The following is an 18,298-nucleotide window of genomic DNA, read 5'->3' as shown; positions in this document are numbered from 1 at the left end:
CTCGATGTGGCCAACATAGTAATCTTTGCTATACACCGCAAGGCTCTGTCCATTACAATTAATGACCTTCTATTTTCAAACACATAGTTATTTCTGTCCAGTTTTATATAATAGCCAAGTAAGCAACCACGATCTCTGCAGTGCTAGGCTTCCGAAGGGAATTGCTTGTACCGAAGTAAGGCCCTGTTTGGGGAAGCTATTAGTAGTAGAGCTTTTAGAAGTAGAGCTGTCTGAAGTAGAGCGTTTATAAAAAGTTATTTGCTGTTTGGTAACTACATTTCTAAAGTGCTGTGGCACTTTAACATGTGTTTAGTAAACAAATTGAGAAAGTACTTTTGTGTAACAAAATGACCATAAAGGACATTACCAGTATTATATAACAGAGCATAATAAAAAATATAATATATATTAATACATAAATATATGATATAGTATAATATTAATGTAATGTAATATAATATTATTATAATATAGTACTATAACATTATGTATTATAGAATAATAATACATAATATTAATATTAAATTATTTAACATAACATATCAATGTATTATGATATAATGTAATATAATATTATATTTTTAGTATAATATAATAATAAATATATAAAATATTATAAGTATCAGTGTTAATTAATTTTTCATCCTTCTAATGACCATTTATCTCTCTAACAAATTTTCTAGCTAGGTGATAAAATTGGTTAAATAATTACTAATATTTTTATTTATTTATTTATTTAGATCAGATTATTTGCCACTCACTCATTATTTTTTTTATTTATTTATTTTATTTTATTTATTTTTTTATTATTTTATTTCATTGAAATATAGAGGGGTCGCCGGCCATGGGTGGTGACCGGCATGGTGGCTACCACCGTGGGTAGCCACGAGCTTCCAAAACAAAAAAAAAAGAAAAAAAAAGAAGATGAAGAAGGAACAGAGGCGGCGACATTGAGAAGAAGAAGAAGATAAGAGGGAAAGGGAGAGGATGGGTGAGAGAGGAAGAGGCGGGATGAGGGTTTTGGAAAAAAAAGTGTGATTTAAATTGGGATATTTTGGTCCAAAAAACAACTTCCCGATAAAGCTGAAAACAACGTTTTTGAAAAGCTCCAAATTAGAGCTTCTCTTCAATAACTGTTTTCAGCTTCCTGCAAAAGCTGAAACAGTTTTCTAAAAATTTTACCAAATATTATTTTTTATTTAAAAATACTTTTAGAGAGTCAAAAAATATTTTTTGGCTCTCCAAAAGCTCTCCAAATGGGCCTAACTCCTCCACCGACTCTCATGATAGACGGAGTGGGTGAACATCTCCGTATCCGCATAGCTGTAGGCCTCCGGAAAGTTTCTAAGGCCCTGTTTGGGGAAGCTGTTAGTAGTAAAGCTTTTAGAAGTAGAGCTGTTGGAAGTAGAGCTGTCTGAAGCAGAGCGTTTACAAAAATCTATTTGCTGTTTGGTAACTACATTTCCAAAGTGCTGTGATACTTTAATATGTATTTGGTAAACAAATTGAGAAAGTACTTTTATATGACAAAATGACCATAAAGGACATTACCAGTATTATATAACAGAGCGTAATAAAATATAATACGTATTAATATATAAATATCTGATATAATATAATATTAATGTAATGTAATATAATATTATTATAATATAGTACTATAACATTATATATTATAGAATAATAATTTAATATAATATTAAATTATTTAACATAACATATCAACGTATTATGATATAATGTAATATAATATTATATTTATAGTATAATACAAAAATAAATATCTAAAATATTATAATTATTAGTGTAAATTAATTTTTCATCCTTCTAATGACCATTTATCTCTCTAACAAATTTTCTAGCTAGGTGATAAAATTGGTTAAATAATTACTAATACTTTTATTTATTTATTTATTTATATCAAATTATTTGCCACTCACTTATTATTTTATTTATTTATTTATTATTTTATTTTATTGAAATATAAAAGGGTCACCGGTCATGGGTGGTGGCCGGCATAGTGGCTGCTCCCAAAACCAAAAAAAAAGAAAAAAAAAAGAAGAGGAAGAAGGAACAAAGACGGCGGCGTTGAGAGGAAGAAGAAGATATAGAGAGAGAGGGAGAGGATGGGTGAGAGAGGAAGAGGTGGGATGAGGGTTTTGGAAAAAAAAATTTAAATGGGGTATTTTGGTCCAAAAAATAGCTTTTCGATAAAGCTGAAAACAGTATTTTCAGAAAGCTTCAAATTGGAGTTTCTTCTTAAAAGCTATTTTCAATTTTTCGTAAAAAGCTAAAATAGCGTTTCAAAAATTTTATCAAATATTATTTTTTATCTAAAAATATTTATGGAGGGCAAAAGCTAGCAAACATGGCCTAAGTACGTGCGGTCACCTCACTCTCGTAACCCGCAAGATCTTGGACGAGACAAGCTAAACGAAGCTCGAGAGAGCATGGAAAAGGTGGTGAGTCCCACGGTAGCCTCTCGGGCTCTCTTTCTCGTCCTCGGCCTCCTCCTCCTCCTCTTCCTCTCGGTGGAGATCGCGGAGGGGAAGAAGAAGGTGAGCATACCCGACGACCTCGACGACGTGGTGGACGAGGAGGAGGACGAGGATTGGAAGCAATGGGGAAAGAAGAAGAGCTCTTCCGCGCCGCTGCCGCCGCCACCGGACTTCTCCCGGATGAACCCGGTGGAGATCCAGGCCGAGATAATGAAGCGCCACACTGGCCCCTCCTACGGGTTCGTCAAGCTCCGGCCTGGCACGGGACGCACCAGGGTACGACAGAATGTGACAAAATAAGGGGGAAAAATCCGTTTTTTATCTCCTCGTTTTAGTTACATAAAGGATTTTTGCTTCAGGAGGAGAATTTTATGTTTTCGTGCTCTATTCTGATCCAATGTGATCAAAAAATCCTCTTTTTTATGGGTTTAATTATTCAATTTCTTGGTTCTTAGGGAATTCTGTGTATGTATTGGGGTTCTCTTTCTCTCTCTCTCTCTTTTTTAATCTTAACTTTTGTGTTGGATCTTTTTTCATTTTAGATTTTTCGTGTCTTTCTTTCTTGTTTGTTTTTCTTTTTCATAAAAATGTGATATGTTGGCAAGGAGCACCTAAAATGGGGTTTGGTTTGATATGATTTTTGTGGTAATCTATTTTGGAAGGAGAATTTTGGGTTCTAGTTCTTTATCTGTTGTAACTTTTAGGTTGTAATTGTGAATGTCTTTGTTGGAATTCTAGATATAGGTTAAGCTATTGCTTTTCTTTCCTGTCATCTGATTTCCATCCCTTCCCCACTCCCGTCCGCCCCACCCCCACCCCCCTCCCTTTCTTGAAACTTTCTTCTTTCGGAATGAAGTATTATTTTTCTTTCCCTTCGTATAGAACTCTGTAAAAATGATTAAATTGTTAGCCATGAAACTATAAGTTATCTTTTAGGATTCTTTGTTTTTTCTCCATTTCCGATCTTCAGTGGCTTTTTGTTGAGACGTGGGGAGGGGGGTGGTGATGTCCGCTTTTGTGTTTTCTTTGATTTTAAGCTGGATTGTTGGAATACTGGTACTTTAGATAAGGATTGGGTTGTTGTATGGTCTTCATTCTATGGGATATCTTTGTCATTCTACTTGTTTGCTTGGTTATTATGGACTATTTAGAGCACAAAACATTGATATAATAATTTGTGTTTATGTCTTTCTATGTGGTGTTTTTGGGTTTGGTTCTGGCTTACAGATTCTGAGCTTTAATTTGGTTTTAAATAGTTCTTTTCCCCCTCCTTTGCATCATTATTCATTTAGATTTGAGATATGGATTGTGATATTGTTTTCTTATCCTTTTTAGTGAAATGCTGTTTTTTTATACTTACCCTTGATACTTGATTTTAGATTACCCCATAATTTTGTAAATAAGTACACCGGGTTTGCATGTGTATTTTATATTTCATTGTTGTAAATTGTTGTTGTGGAGGTCTTCCGAGCTATTTTACTATTAAAAGCGAACTTCCAATTGGTGCATGAGGCTTCACTCTGGGTTGTCTGTCTACACACCATGTGTGATGCATGACATATTCTAGTTTGAGTTGGTCTTTTCCTAAGAACTTTGTTTATTGATTTGACATTATCAAAGAGTTCTGAAAATTATTGCGCATGAAGCTCCTTGGTTTGGCATAGAAGAGTTCTATCCTCACAATATTATCATAACTTTCCAGTGTTATTTTTTGTTAATCAGAGTGGCAGTTCGCTAGATGATTTAGTCATCATTATTGACTGCCTGGACAAATCTGTTTTTCAACTAATGCATTTTGGACCATGTTATTTTGTTTCATTGTAATCCTAATAATCTTCATAGCTTCAGGGGTCTTCAAGTAGTAGATCAATTCTTTAAGGGTTGAGTTCACCTTTTCCTCTCATTTCCTTATTCTCGTCAGATAATGGAGGGTGTATCAGTTTCCTTTGCTGAATGGAATTGAACTCAGTGGAAAAATGGTTTTCCTCATATTTTTCTCACTTCCATTTGTTCTTCATGCAATTTGTGTTTGTGCCATATAGCTTCATATTAATCTTTCTTTGTGATTTCCTTTGGGGAAAATTCTTTGTTTTCTGTGTATTCTTTTTGGCTTACTTTGTTTTATATTCTAACATGCTTTAACGAATGTTACACTTGTTCACATGTGAAACACACCTACTGTAGGTAGGTATAGTTAATTACCATATTTGTTTACCATAGTTACTTATGTTGTTTTTGGAGGCATTTCCATGTGTTGGAAGGTCATGGCCTATCATTTTTTATCTCTTTCTAATTTTTTAACTTCAACTTATTACGGGCTTAGCCAGTCAACTAGAATTTTTTTTTTTTATAAAACCTGAGTAGCTTTAGTAAGTACAAGATGTGTAGCGCACTTATTCACCTAAACATGTCACTCTTTCTTCAACTGGTAGAGAATATCTCTTGACCCATCGAGATCGCCGATATACTTGATTTTTAACTAGAGAACATGATTTTGATAAACTTGTCTTTGATTGTTATTGAGATGATTAAACTTCTTGTAGATGCCAGGATTAAGTTGTTTCCTCATTTAGGCACATTTTCTCTGACATATGGATCTGCATGGTAAGTATTACATTTTCAAGAAAATATTACTTTTGTGCTTTCTTCTTCAAATTTCAGTGCGTCTTAACAATGCCAATTCTGTTGTTTGCTTCAAAAAAAGAAAAGATGAAAAGACAATTTGTTGGCTGTTGTTTATGGATGAGACTGTTTTATGTAACCAATATTAGTATCATGGTGTTTGATCAGCTTGCATCTGTAAATGATGAAGCTTCATTTGCTCAAGTTAGTACCTGACTCCAAATGATTTTCAGGAGGATGTACCACAGATTGCTATGAGATGGAGCAAAGTTCTAAGGACTGGATCTGTTGAGGCCAAGTTCATGGCTGTTGATCTTAGTACCATCATGTTCATGATGGAGAGGGGACAAGATGTAGAAGAGGTGTGCCTATTCTGATTGATATCAAACTTAAATTATTTATCTATTTCTACTGATTAGGATCAGAAACTTGTGACTTTGTTCATATTGTTGGCTCACTTCAACTTTCATGTGGTTGACATTAATCTTAGTATGGGTCAGAAACATATACTAGTTACTATGAGGATTCAGCTAAAGTAAAATGTAAATAAACATTTATATTACAGTAACATGTTGAAAAACTTTTCAGTTTCAGAGTGCTACTTTGGTTTCTGTCTCATGCTGTGAATTTAAGCTACCTGTTCATTATGCAAAAATGTGAATGGTATAAACCAGTGGGAGGTCTAGTGTTGCTGAATGACAGTTTGGCAATATTAATGGTACCAATAAGCATCTAACAGAAAATTCATCGCAACTTGGAAATACTGAATTGCAGCTTCACGCACTATTTGCATTTCGAGTCCATGTACTTATCATGTATTTATGAGTGTATATTAGGTTCCAAAACCGAAATTTTACATTTTATTTCTAGAGAAAAAAATTCAAGTCTGCATGAAATTGCAATGTAGTTTACATGGAAATGTAGTGCTTAATTTTGTACTTTGTATTTTGCTAGTTGAAAGAGTTTATCCTGAGCCAGCCAGAGGCATATGAAATGAAGATTGGAGATCAAGTGTATCGAAGACCTGGAGATCCTCCTCTGGATGAAGTTTTTGAGATGTCGCAGAGGAAAAAAACTGATGCTGATGGCCATGATCCCTCTGAAGACCTGCAAATTTCCAGAGACGAGTTGTAGATTTTCATCACTTGTGTTTCTATTTTGCCCAGGGAACAAACAGAATATAGCATCACACAAAAGCTTTACGGTTTCTGCGAGATTTCTCTGGTTTGTATGTTATTTTCTCTTTAGACACCGATCTTTGCATTTTCAAGAAAAGGGGAGAAGAGAAAAGCCTGAAGTTCTGTACCCTTTTGAAGTGCACATCTTTCTGCAGCTTTTAGGCAAGGATTGTGGGGTGTCTCGCTGAATAGCTCCATTGAATGGACGCATGACTGCTTCCATTCCTTTCTAGAGATCGTTCATTTCTATTTCTCTTTTTCTTTTTATAATCTATTCTTATTAATCATGCTGCACTCAAAGTTGCCAGGCTTTTTAAATGGTCTGGCTTTAAATATTTTAAAACAGGAGGAAAAAGGATTTGAAGGTTAAATCATTTCTCCAAAATTGGAAGAAAGGAGGCTCTGTGACGTAGGGCTAATTGCTAGTCCTGCGCCCTGCTCGAGACCCTGAAAAAAAATCCGCAAAAAGGCCCTGTATTATACTTGACAAACCCTAATTTCTGCATTGGTTCTTACTTCTAGAGCTTGAGAATCTTTGTGAGATATGACCCTTACTTTAGGGAAAAGGTGACTTTTGAGCATTATTATATGCTTGGAAATTCTAATGTTTTTATGAAAATAATTGTTTGCTTGGTACTATTATTGGATGATATATGAGTTCAAATTTGCATGATGCAAAGCAAAGCGAGGGAAGATGAGAAATGGTAGTTGATTTATGCCTGGATTGGCAAAAAAAAACATAATGTATAGGGTGGCCAGATAGGCACTCTTGAAGAGCACAATACGACGGAGGGTTGTATGTTGCATTCGGAAAGGATGAATTGTTCCTGAAAAAGAATCTATTGATTCTCTCCCAATTGATTGGATTGTAGGTACAATGATTTATTGTAGACCATTCGCATGAGGACGGTGAAGAGAGAGCTTCAATTGGTAGAAAATAATCCACAACCAGTTTCTAGGTTTATTTTTTTTTTTAATTCAAGATCTCTTTTACTAATGGGAATACAAGAATTAGTAAATCTATTCCATTCAAAATAGAAATAAATTATTTTATTTCATGTCCTTCACTTTTGATACATCTAGATGGAGTCGTACTCGTATGAAAGGGTTGCTTCCCTTTTACTCCATACCTCTCTCTTTCTAAATAGAACTGCAGTTGAGCTCATTCAGCTCCAGAAGAAGCCTGTGCTGGTGCCCTTTATAAGCTGGAAGTTTTAGAACGCCGGTTCCAAGTGTCAAGAGCTGCCCTGGTGCCTTGAGGCTCTGATAATTATAAAAAAGACCAATACAAATGCCAACAAAGACTTGCGAGAAATGGGAGTTGATTATTTGGTGAGGATTGGACCAATTTTGGACCCAGAAACTGGCTAGGCCAGACCACAGCTCTCTCTTGGTGCCCATGGAACTTTTCAGACTATCTGTCAAATATGAATTAAAAAGAACCGAATATGACTTTGCAATGTGGATCCCTAGACAAACAAATCATGTGTTAATAGATCATAATGTCATGTCTCCAGAATTTCTTGCTAAAATCATACAGGTCTAGCAGCTGAATGTTTGGAAAGCTTTCAGCTTTCTCCCACCTTGGTCGTATATCCTCATCTCCATGCTCCCAAGTATATAAGCTTTAAAATCAACTTGGAAGATATGGTTAACAATCATAGAACAAGATGAGGAAAGAAAAGATACCCAGGTGCGAATTCTCCATCGATCTAATGCAGGTCATCTGATGACATTTTTCAGAGTTGTAAGATGATCCTCCACGACGCTGGTCATAAGCAAACAGTATGAGGATGAAATTTTTGGCCAGAGATTCTGCATTTATCTCCCAAAAGCAGGGAAAAACTTCAATTTCTACAATCCGATCATCATTTTCTCAATCAATTTTAAACTCTGTATCAGGAAATGAAGGTATTTAAAAGATCATGTAATGTGCTTTAATGGTTGAAAAAGTGACCCACAGATCATCAATTTTAGCCAGCCATCCTCCTGCCCTAATGTCACACACACACACACACACAGTTCTAATGGTAGTCAAGACTGCTATTAAAAATGCCACTAGAATCTACATGGAATGTTTTAGTAGCACCAGAATCACCTCTAAATTTATGATCCAAGCAATTATCAATAGTCATGATTCCAATTAAAACATGTTGCAATTATTAGCCCTTGAATCACCACTGACTGCTGTGTGTGTGTGTGTTTTTTTAAAATTTTTTGTATGCAGTTAATTATTAGTAGCACAAAAATATGCCACTAAATTGTTTGGTTTGCCAGTCAAATTTGGCTTATATGAGCGTTTTGGTACTAGCTGCTGCTGTATCTTTAAATAGTGATATGCCAATATTAACAGTACTTGCTACAAGTATCAGAGCACTTATATAAAGTGTCATGGAAGCTGCCCCAGTCCCTTGAGGGAGGGCTCTTAAATCATACAAGAGGCTAGTAAAAGTGCCATAAAGATCTGCAAGAAAACAGCAGCTGATAATTGGGTGAAGTCTAGGGTATAATCTCTAAATATGAATCCAAAGAAGATAAACTGAATATAACTTTCCGCATGGAGTGCTGGACAAATAAATCATTGACAGCTCATAGTGTGATGGCTGAGTCAAGTCACGGAAATGATTTGCCAGTTTGAAGCAAAAATAGATAGAAGCTATTTAAGTTTCTTGCAGAAGTCAGGGAGGTCTAGCATGTGAATCCTTGAAAAGCTTTGAGCTTCCTCCCTCTCTTTCTCTGTGTTGTATCCCCATCTCCCTGCTCCAAGCAAATCATATTTCACACTGACAAAAGATGAAATGATAAACCATCAAAGAATTGGGCAAGGAAAAACAAAGATACCGAGGTACAAATTCCACCGGTCTAATGCAGGTTCTTTGATAACATTCTTCAGAGTTGCAAGGCGATCTTCAACGAAGCTGATCAGAAGCAAATGGTATGAGGACAGAATTTTGAGGAAGAGATTTTGCATTAATCTTCCACAAGTATGTGAGGAAAAAGTACAACTACTGCTGTTAGATTATAACATTCTCAAAAGAAAAAAAAATCATGATTCACTTTGAATTCTGTTTCATGACCTAAAAGTATTTAAAGATTATGTAATGCACTTCAAATGGGTAACACAAGTATAAAACGTGAGTTACAGATCATGGATTTATAAACTGAAACAGTTTGGTCTTAAATAAGGTTGTTGGCAATAGATTTCCACGAGACTAAATAGCTATTCTAAATTCCATTTCAAAATTGCTCAACTAGTAAGATTTCAACATGCAATGTATATTGGAGATAAGCATGGATTGCTGTGGTTTCCAGTACCATAAAATAAAGGTTTTCTATCATTAAGATGATAAGACAGAGACTCTCATCTTCATCTGATATTCTCTTGTTCCTCTCTAGAGAGTGCATGGATTGGGTAGAAAATAAGGGTATTATTTATTAAAGATGGGATTGTGTATGAATAAGTGGAGAACTGAGAGTGGAGACATGTGGACTTGTTTGGCAACCTGACTCTTTCCACACCCTAAAACATTGCTTGAGTCAGCCGCTTCCCATAAGCAGCCCTCTAGGGGCATTTGGTATGGTGATAACCCCAGGATCAAGGGTGATCCGGATGAAAGTGATAAAATCACTATGTTTGGTTACATCTTAGTAATCCCATATGGTGGTGATATCGGATCACCCCCACTTTTCAAATCACCGTTCAGTCCAGTGATCGGAAACCCGTCCTTGAGGACAGGTGTCCAACATCACCGGAGCGCGGTGATCTTAGATTAAAATATGTTGACCAAACTATCCTTCATAGCTGTGGGAGACTCCACAAAAAAAATACAATCCTTTTTTTTCGCTGCGAGTCGTTTGGGTTACTTGTGCATCATCCTATCACCGTGCGCTTCCTTCTTCCTCCGAGGGAATTCTTTGAACCGGCAACGGAGGCGTCGGAGCGGAGGCGTCAGAGCAGGGCCATCGCAGTTTATCCTCGAAAGAGGTAAGCCTCCTGACCACCTTCTTTCCATTTTTTCTGCCCTTCCTCCTCCCAATCCACTCGGGAAGATAGGTAAATTAAAAGAAGAAAGAAAGAAAGAAAGAAGAAGAAAAAGGGGAAGAAGGCTATGGGGACTCACCTGTGTGCGGCCATTGCCGGCGTCGCGGGGAGCGGCCGCGGACGTCGCAAGAGCCGCCGGCCTTGGCTTAGCCGCGAGGGCAAGCCGCAAGCCCGGCCGCAGGCAGCAACCGCAAACACGGCCGAGGGCGCCGCCGGCCGTGGCCCGCCCCTCTCGTGCGAAGGACCTCTCCTTCTTGGCCTTGTGTGAGGAGATAAGAGAGAAGGGGAGGGTTGAGAAGAAGAAAGGGATGAGAAGAAGTCTGAGAGAATTAAGGGAAAGAGAGGAAAAGAGAGGAGAAAAGAGGAAAAGAGAAGGAGAAGAAGTTAGGAGAATAAAGAGAGGAAGAGAGAGGGCTTGGGGAGCAAGAGAGAATGTGTGAGGGTGAGAGAGGGCTTGGGGAGCGAGAGAGAATGTGTGAGGGTGAGAGAGGGCATTAGAGAGTGAAGGAGATGAAGAGGGAAAGAAAGGAACGGGAGAAGTGGGGAAAGGGAGGAAGAGAAGGTTCTGGAGAAAGGAGAAGAGAAGAAATAGAGAAGAAACAGAAAAGAAAAGAAAAGAAAAGAAAAGAAAAAGAAAGGAAAAGAAAAGAAAAAGAAAGGAAAAGAAAAATAGCAAAGAAAAGTCCAAAATTGACTTCTTTTTTACCCTGCCTCAGAGAAGATATGCGCTAAAGCAGTTAGAGGGCGGTGCATATAGACCCTCATTTGATTTTGATCCAGTGTGATGTTACCTAGAGCTCTTCACAGCTATAGTTGGTGGTGGTTTCTCTCATTTGACTTTCATGTTTAATTTTGCCTAGTTTAAATCTTATGGTTTGTTTATTATGGACGTTTGTAGTGAAAAGAATACTTTAGATGTTTGTGGATTTGGTGGAGTTTTGATGTTTATGGCTTTCTAATGATTCGGGTGTTACAATTTTTAGTGTTATCCTATTTTATTCATGTGTTGGCCACATAGACATTATACATATAGATAATATCCAACAGAACTAGTATACCAAATTTTTCACATTTATTCACATAGACATTTGATTCGTGTAAAACCTGAAACAGCTAGATGAGTATATAACTTCCATTCTATCTTGAAAAGAACTTGAATTCCTTTCCCTTGAATAGTTCGTAACGACTACAAATTTTTTTGAAAGGGACCCAAACCATAAAACTAAATTCTTTGGCAATTGGGCCGAGTCATGGTAGTCTTAATAGAATAATAAGAACATGTTGGATGTTGTAGCAATTTAACTATAATTCAATTTATTCAAACTTGACGTCATGAAGAGTATTGTTGATAGAACGAGAATATGGTCTGATTTTCTTGTGATAAGGACTACTAAAAGTAGAATATGTGACAAAATTATGGAGCTATTATAGGAATTAGCATATTGACCTACATTTTTAATTCATAAGAATTAAAAACACATAAAAATCCATCTAAGATATATCGGGGGTATTTGTGGTATTATGTGGTCGGTGATGTTGGATCTCCGTACCATACCAAACAAATTACTCATAGATATCCGGAGATTTTTAATCACTGGACCATGGCCTACCAAATACATTGATCTTAGATCAATAGGGATCAAATCACCCCAGCATTCGGATCACCGGAGATCTTAGATCACCGTGGTGATCCTGTTGGGTTACTAAACGCCCCCTCTAAGTAATAGATTGTCCCATATAAATATGCACGAGCAGTCTTCTCAATTTTTCCTTCTTACTGTGTTCCAAATCTAACTTATGCAATAGCCTCTGTTGCATCCAATATCCAGACTACCTCATCCTGAACGCAGAGCTAGCAGTTTAGCATCCCCAATAAGCATTCAAAATGCCATTGATTTTTCTTTTCCCCATTTATTTTTCTTTTTACTTTCTTTTTAATTGGGGAGGAGAGAAGATGCAGACCCCAGCATCCATTAGACATGATAGTTACAAAATTGATAAGCCACCTTTCATTCTCCAGTTATATTCTTTAATGACCAAACTCTCATACAACCTTCATCAGCCACCGTGTGATCTCCAAGAATCCTATATCTGTCAGGTTTGTTCACTTTGTTACTTAAGTTGATTGTAGTTTTGGATCTTATGTGTGTAAGTTTGGCTCCTTGATCCATGTCTCTTCCTCCAACAGACAATTTTCTTCTGTTTATGCTGTTCGCAAGTTCGCTACTTGCTAGTTAGGTTCCAGAACAATCCAAGCAAACCTACCATTCCTTCATCTAGAAGACCTATAACTGTTGATCCCTCCCCATCTTAGGTCTCCAAATAACCTACGTCGATTTTTTTTTCTGAAACTGAACTTATGTTGATTAGAATGGTGTCAGTGAGCAAATACTCTGGCTCCATTACTCGTCAATTTTTTCTTCATTTTCCTTTTCAATAATAGATATAATTTTCCACAGTGCATGAAAATTGACATGACATAATTTGTTGATAGTTACAGAACTTTTAGTCTGCAATTCATGCTGCTATGGTACATTTAGGAGGATCCATAAAATTCTAGATAAAACAGACAACATTAAAGTAATGTCTCATCCACATCAATTGCACAAGACACTGGAACAACTACTTCATAGGCCTTCTTTTAAATCCACCATAGAAAACACAAGGAATAAAAACATTCAAGGGGTAAAATTATTTTGTCTATGACTTCTGAAGTTATAGCCCCCTGAAGAATGAGCTGATCAAGAAAGCATGGTCCAATACAGAGGAATGCATATTGAAATACAAAGATGGTTTAAAAAATTGTCTGCATTTCAACTTATCCAGCAAGATTTCATGCCCACAATAAGATGTAAATGTCGGACTGGAGAATTAAAACTTACTGAAGTGTCAAACCTTCATGTTCTGGCATTGCTTGAAGCTTCTTAAGCACTTCTACCTTTGGCCTGATGAATAAGCAAAAAGGCCTTGTTACCAAACATATAAATGCATTGCTTAAAAATGGGGAAAAATAACTAGGAGACAGGATATACTAACCCAGTCCCTAATCCATATATCTTTTCAGAAGGAATAGTTACTCCGGCCAGTTCTCGCAATAATGCATCAGCGAATCTGCTCTGAAATTTAAAGAGAAAAGGAGACATCTACAAGTTGTCCTTAGCAGAAAGTATATAAAAGTTGAGGATGCAACATATCTGCAGCTTCTTGTTAATTATGTGCTTAGAGTATGTCAAAGACCAGCTTGTGCAACATGGACAAATAACTTTCACAGATAAAGTTTGCCATATAGTCCAATTTGTTGACATCTTAAATAGAGACCTAGCAACTATAAGGTAATGTTTTCTACTTCATACAAAGGAAACATCTCTTACACCATTCTCATACTCTTAAAGGCCAAAGACTATTTTTGTATCTAATTTATGCAGGTTAAAATGTTTTAGAGAAGTTCAAAAAAATGTTGATCTTGACTTCGTGGCTGTAGAAGAAACAGTACAAAGGATAAAAAAGTTCATACCTGTTTGGTCGTGACAATATAAACTTGAGAGCTTGCAAATCTCAAAGCATCTCCTGTACCTGGGTAAAATCTGCAGGATCACCTCTTAGTAAGCATACAACTACCAAATTGTCTCTTCGTAAATAAGATAAATTCATGGAACTGAAGCTGCATTTATGCATTGCATCATCAGAAAGCAGGAATCCCTTTGGTAACATAAATATCAATCTCATTTCGGATATGTAGCATTTCACGTGATTTTATGTCCATCATTAGGTACAGAGAGGATCAAAATAGGTTAATGTGTTCACGAAATGGCTTGCCCTTGATCCATGGGCTATTGACTATTGCATACAGCAAGTGGAATAACACATTGTTGTGAAAGCAACAGTGCTACTAAGTACAAATATGTAAAAACAGAAGAGACCACAACTATATAATTTTCTAATCTTGAGCGAAAAGTCTACATTTATAACACAACACTGGTTTAGGATCATAGTCAGAGCTATTCAATGAAGAACTTTCCACATTACTGTATATGGTGATCTATCAGAGGGTTTAGTTATGGTAGTTATTTACCATCCTTACCACATATAGCAAGCTGACATGATTAAATAATCACTGTAACATAAGACTCAAGTGGGGAAAAAATAAAAGAACTCATGGCCAGGTAATATTACAGTTTCATTGAATGCTATGCTACAGAACAGTAGTTCTCAGTAGGAATATAACTAATTCAAGTAGTAGTATGTATATATCTCCTGTCCAATACTCCACCTATTTTTCAGAATTTTTTCAGTCTTACTACGTCTCATCCACCTATTTAACAGCTATATCATTTGATTAGCATGTATATTTACTCCAAGGAAGTCTACTGACAAAATACACAGATGGAATAAGGAAGCTCTAGTATCATCAGAATGTTCAGTGATCTAAACAAGCAAAAACTCCCATTTAACGTTGCAGGAAACAGTAATCCAAATAACCATTTCATTGAGCTACTCTATATATCTTGATTTAACTAATGAAAGGGCCATATGGGTACAGAATTGGACAACTAAAAGAAATCTTGATAGAACCTTGATAGCACCAAATAGTTATGATGGACAGATGGTAGACATACTGTACAAAAATGGGTGCGAGGCAGGAGCAAACTGGAGAGAAGTGTCATGCAGTAGGTCCCATTGTTGTTCTATTAGAAATTTGTGGCGTACTCCATAAAATATTGAAAGTTGTAAAAGAAGGATATTTGATTTCATAAATCTTAGATTCTGAAGATATAGTGATTGATTTCATTTCCCTTTAGAAGTATACAATCTTAATTTCTCATCCATAAAAGAGCACCCATTCTTTCCGTCTAACTCAGACTAGAGTCCAAACTTTAAGCATTTAAAAAATGGGAGAAATTACAATACCTGTTCGCACCAATCCATCCTGATAGATCAGTCTGCATCCAATTGTCCCTTACTCTTCCAAAAAGATCTATCAAAGCATCTCTGTCTTCATTCCACTCCTTCATAATGATAGGCTTCAGTTGCGACCAGTTATTTAATATCGCTTCAATAGTGAGTCCATCTGCAACCTTGCTCATCAAATAAAATATTATCTAAAATCCATCAAGTTCCTTGAGCATATAGTATTGCTGCCAGTATTTCAGTTAAAATGTTAAGCATTTTATGATGTTTTTTGGTAAGGGACCAATTTTTAAGTTTTAATATGCATTAGGAGTAAAAATATGGGATTATGTATCAAATTTCAATGATTTACCGATGATTTTCGTATGGATGGCATTTGAAGTTCCAATAGCAACCTAACCAGCAGTAAGTTTTCATATCCTGTTTCGACCACAGGACGAAGCTGTTGCAACAGAGAGGAATTTTTAGCTTAAACAAAATGGTTAGCCATATCAAATAGTTCACAAGTTGAATCTGTTGTAGATCATGCAACATAATTCCCTCCGGACACACCCTCCTTTGTTATGCAATGCAAATATTTTATACTTGCTGGTGGCAAGGGCAAGACAATCCATTACATCTGATATTTGCAAAGAAAAGAGCAAACTAATGCTCTTCTCTACCACGCATCTTTGATCTCGTAGTATTAAAGCATGACAATACACAACAGTTTCTCAAATTTAATAAAAATATAATAAGCGAAAACACAAGATAATATGTCAATCATAAGAAAAAATGCTCATTTTTGCTACTATGTGGAAGCCATATTCGAGAAGGTTCAGAATCTGCATGTTGGAGCAGATTCAGGTCAGAAACTAAATTGAAATGAATTGATTGCAAATAATTGTTCCAGACTTCATTTGAAATAGTGCAATGGTAGCAAGAAAACAAAAAGGCTTCGTAACAAAGGAAATGAAACATGTGTTCGTTTTGGTAAAAATGGACTCACTTCTCTACATGGTTTAAGACTCTTATTATATCGACCAGCAAAAAGTCCAAAATTCTATCAACCTAGGAGACATCTTGGCCAATGCGCAACCATGATATAGGTACCCAAAACAGCATTAAATAAGAAATGAATTGTTAAACAACATTAAACAACATTATATATGTACCCAAAACTGAAGATTATGAGAAGGCTTTGCAGTAGTCATCCATGCTAATCTTTTGAATCAATGGCATGTCATTCTCCTGAAGCTCCATGACGAGAATTTGAAGATTACACGTCTTCTTTGCAATGAACTCATCATCCATTGTTCTCAGTACATATGATATATGCGATAATTTTTGTTTTATTAATGAAGAAATTCCCAAAGCATTAGATCAGAAGTCATGAAATAGATATCAGGCAGCTGATCAAATAGCATCCAATGGGTTTTAGCAAAAAAATAGCATCCAGCAGATTTTCGTGTGGTTATCATACTGCTCCTTGAACTTTCTTTTTGAAGCTTACAAACATCATCCTTAAATTGATGCTTGTTACATATCTTTGCTCTTGTGGTGATCTAAAAATGCATAAAAATACAGTTGGCCAATGTTTGATATAGACTTGCTACCATTTGAAGTTCTAGCTATCCTACTTCTCAATGTAAGCATCATTGTCAAAAGATGATTAATGGCTATGAAACTCAAGTAAAAGTGCAAGAGCTAACCACTACTATAGCTCAAATATGCTAGCACAAGATCTTTTCAAAAACTTTCGGACAACCTATCAATTAACGAATTGAACGAGAATATATAAAGTTCAAAGTAATCATAGAAAACCTTAATGAGCTTGGTAAAACAAAGAGTATGAAAACAATATGATAGGCCCTTGGATAAAGATTCAAACATCGAATACGTGACTAGGCCAACCACACCATGCCTTGGTTGCCACAGCACCTCGCCACACTTTACCATGCTAATACTGGATTGACCAACAAAAGGAAACTTCGAACAACTCCTTCAAACTTTGAAAAGATTTATATAAGGAGGAGATGGTCTTGCGTTAAAGACCAATTGCAAGGCTTTCCCTCTTTTAATCTACGGAAACTTCAAGCTGGGTTTTCCTTCAGTATTTACAAAGAGTAAAGGTTTTCCGCATCAGTTTGATGATCACTCACTGTCCCACAATTACATAATGTGTCCATCAAATTAAAACTACAGCACAAGTAGTTAATCCATGGACAAACTCATGCAAAACTAATCTCATAATCAAACACGAACTAAGTGAATTTACTTTATGTTGTTGCTGAAGTTGAATGGATGGTAATTGTGAAACTGATCTAAAAAAAAATGGAATTTGGCCTAGGGAAAGAGTCAAGATGTCTGCTCACGATGTGCATTTGATCGACGATCCATTCTTCCAAGCTCGAGTCCACTCCATCAAATAGAGACGGCCACCTAATTTTAGCAGCCTAAAAGATAAAACAAATAAGAAAATTTAAAAAAAAAAAGACCCCAGAGAGATACAGAGAGAGAGAGAGAGAGCGCGAGAGAACCTTGACGGCGGAGAGGGAGCTCTCGCCGCAGCTATCGCAGAGGACTCCGTCGAAGTCCAGCGCGTAGAGATCCCCAGCCATTCGCGTTTTCTTTCTTTGGCTCTCCGTCTTGCGTTCCGGCAGGAGATCCTGCGACCGCCGGATTTGTTGTTGGTGTTTTTGAGTCATCTGTTGAGCCTCGGTTCGGTTGGATTTTGCCACGTTGACTTGCGGTGCTCGTCCGGATGTGTTCTCACCCTTAGATGCGGCTTAGAATGTTTTCTCTACCAATGGAAACCAAATTTTATCCGTACGCGAAGATTTTGAGATTCGAAAAAGACATCACAACACATTCTCAGTGTACCGCTTGATATTTGTTATTTCTCCAAATCTCAAAATCACTCATCTATGATGAAAAATCTTGGATGATGCATCTATAAACAATGGAATCCAAACAATTATACAGGCCGCTCTTTCCCTTTCTCTCAATTAACATACATACATACATACATATTTGTATGTATATATGTATCTATATATATATATATATAT

General features: G+C 36.4%; 2 protein-coding genes across 3 annotated transcripts; one reads left to right on the top strand and one right to left on the bottom strand.

The window, feature by feature from the left end:
* The first annotated feature begins 2,397 nt into the window (after nucleotides 1–2,397).
* LOC103715475 lies at nucleotides 2,398–6,437 on the top strand. The gene is made up of 3 exons (XM_008803107.3): nucleotides 2,398–2,774; nucleotides 5,354–5,482; nucleotides 6,075–6,437. The coding sequence occupies exons 1-3, from the start codon at nucleotides 2,451–2,453 to the stop codon at nucleotides 6,252–6,254; spliced, it is 633 nt and encodes a 210-aa protein (XP_008801329.2). The 5' UTR covers nucleotides 2,398–2,450; the 3' UTR covers nucleotides 6,255–6,437.
* A 2,160-nt stretch (nucleotides 6,438–8,597) lies between these two features.
* Nucleotides 8,598–17,957, bottom strand: LOC103715476. 2 transcript variants are annotated; one of them, XM_026807838.2, is made up of 9 exons: nucleotides 17,768–17,957; nucleotides 17,603–17,683; nucleotides 15,601–15,690; nucleotides 15,249–15,415; nucleotides 13,855–13,924; nucleotides 13,377–13,456; nucleotides 13,236–13,285; nucleotides 9,140–9,216; nucleotides 8,598–9,055 (listed from the first exon to the last, which is right to left on the bottom strand). In XM_026807838.2, exons 1-8 carry the CDS (start codon nucleotides 17,933–17,935, stop codon nucleotides 9,188–9,190), a joined length of 735 nt encoding a protein of 244 aa, XP_026663639.2. In that variant the 5' UTR covers nucleotides 17,936–17,957; the 3' UTR covers nucleotides 8,598–9,055; nucleotides 9,140–9,187. The 2 variants fall into 2 exon arrangements, with proteins under 2 accessions (XP_026663639.2, XP_008801330.3); XM_008803108.4 differs by having other exon boundaries at nucleotides 13,223–13,285; nucleotides 17,768–17,949.
* Between the last annotated feature and the right edge of the window lie 341 nt (nucleotides 17,958–18,298).

Source organism: Phoenix dactylifera, chromosome 2, assembly GCF_009389715.1.
Source record: "Phoenix dactylifera cultivar Barhee BC4 chromosome 2, palm_55x_up_171113_PBpolish2nd_filt_p, whole genome shotgun sequence".
In the NCBI taxonomy this organism is placed as follows: Eukaryota; Viridiplantae; Streptophyta; class Magnoliopsida; order Arecales; family Arecaceae; genus Phoenix; species Phoenix dactylifera.
This window is presented reverse-complemented; position numbering and strand designations above follow the sequence as displayed.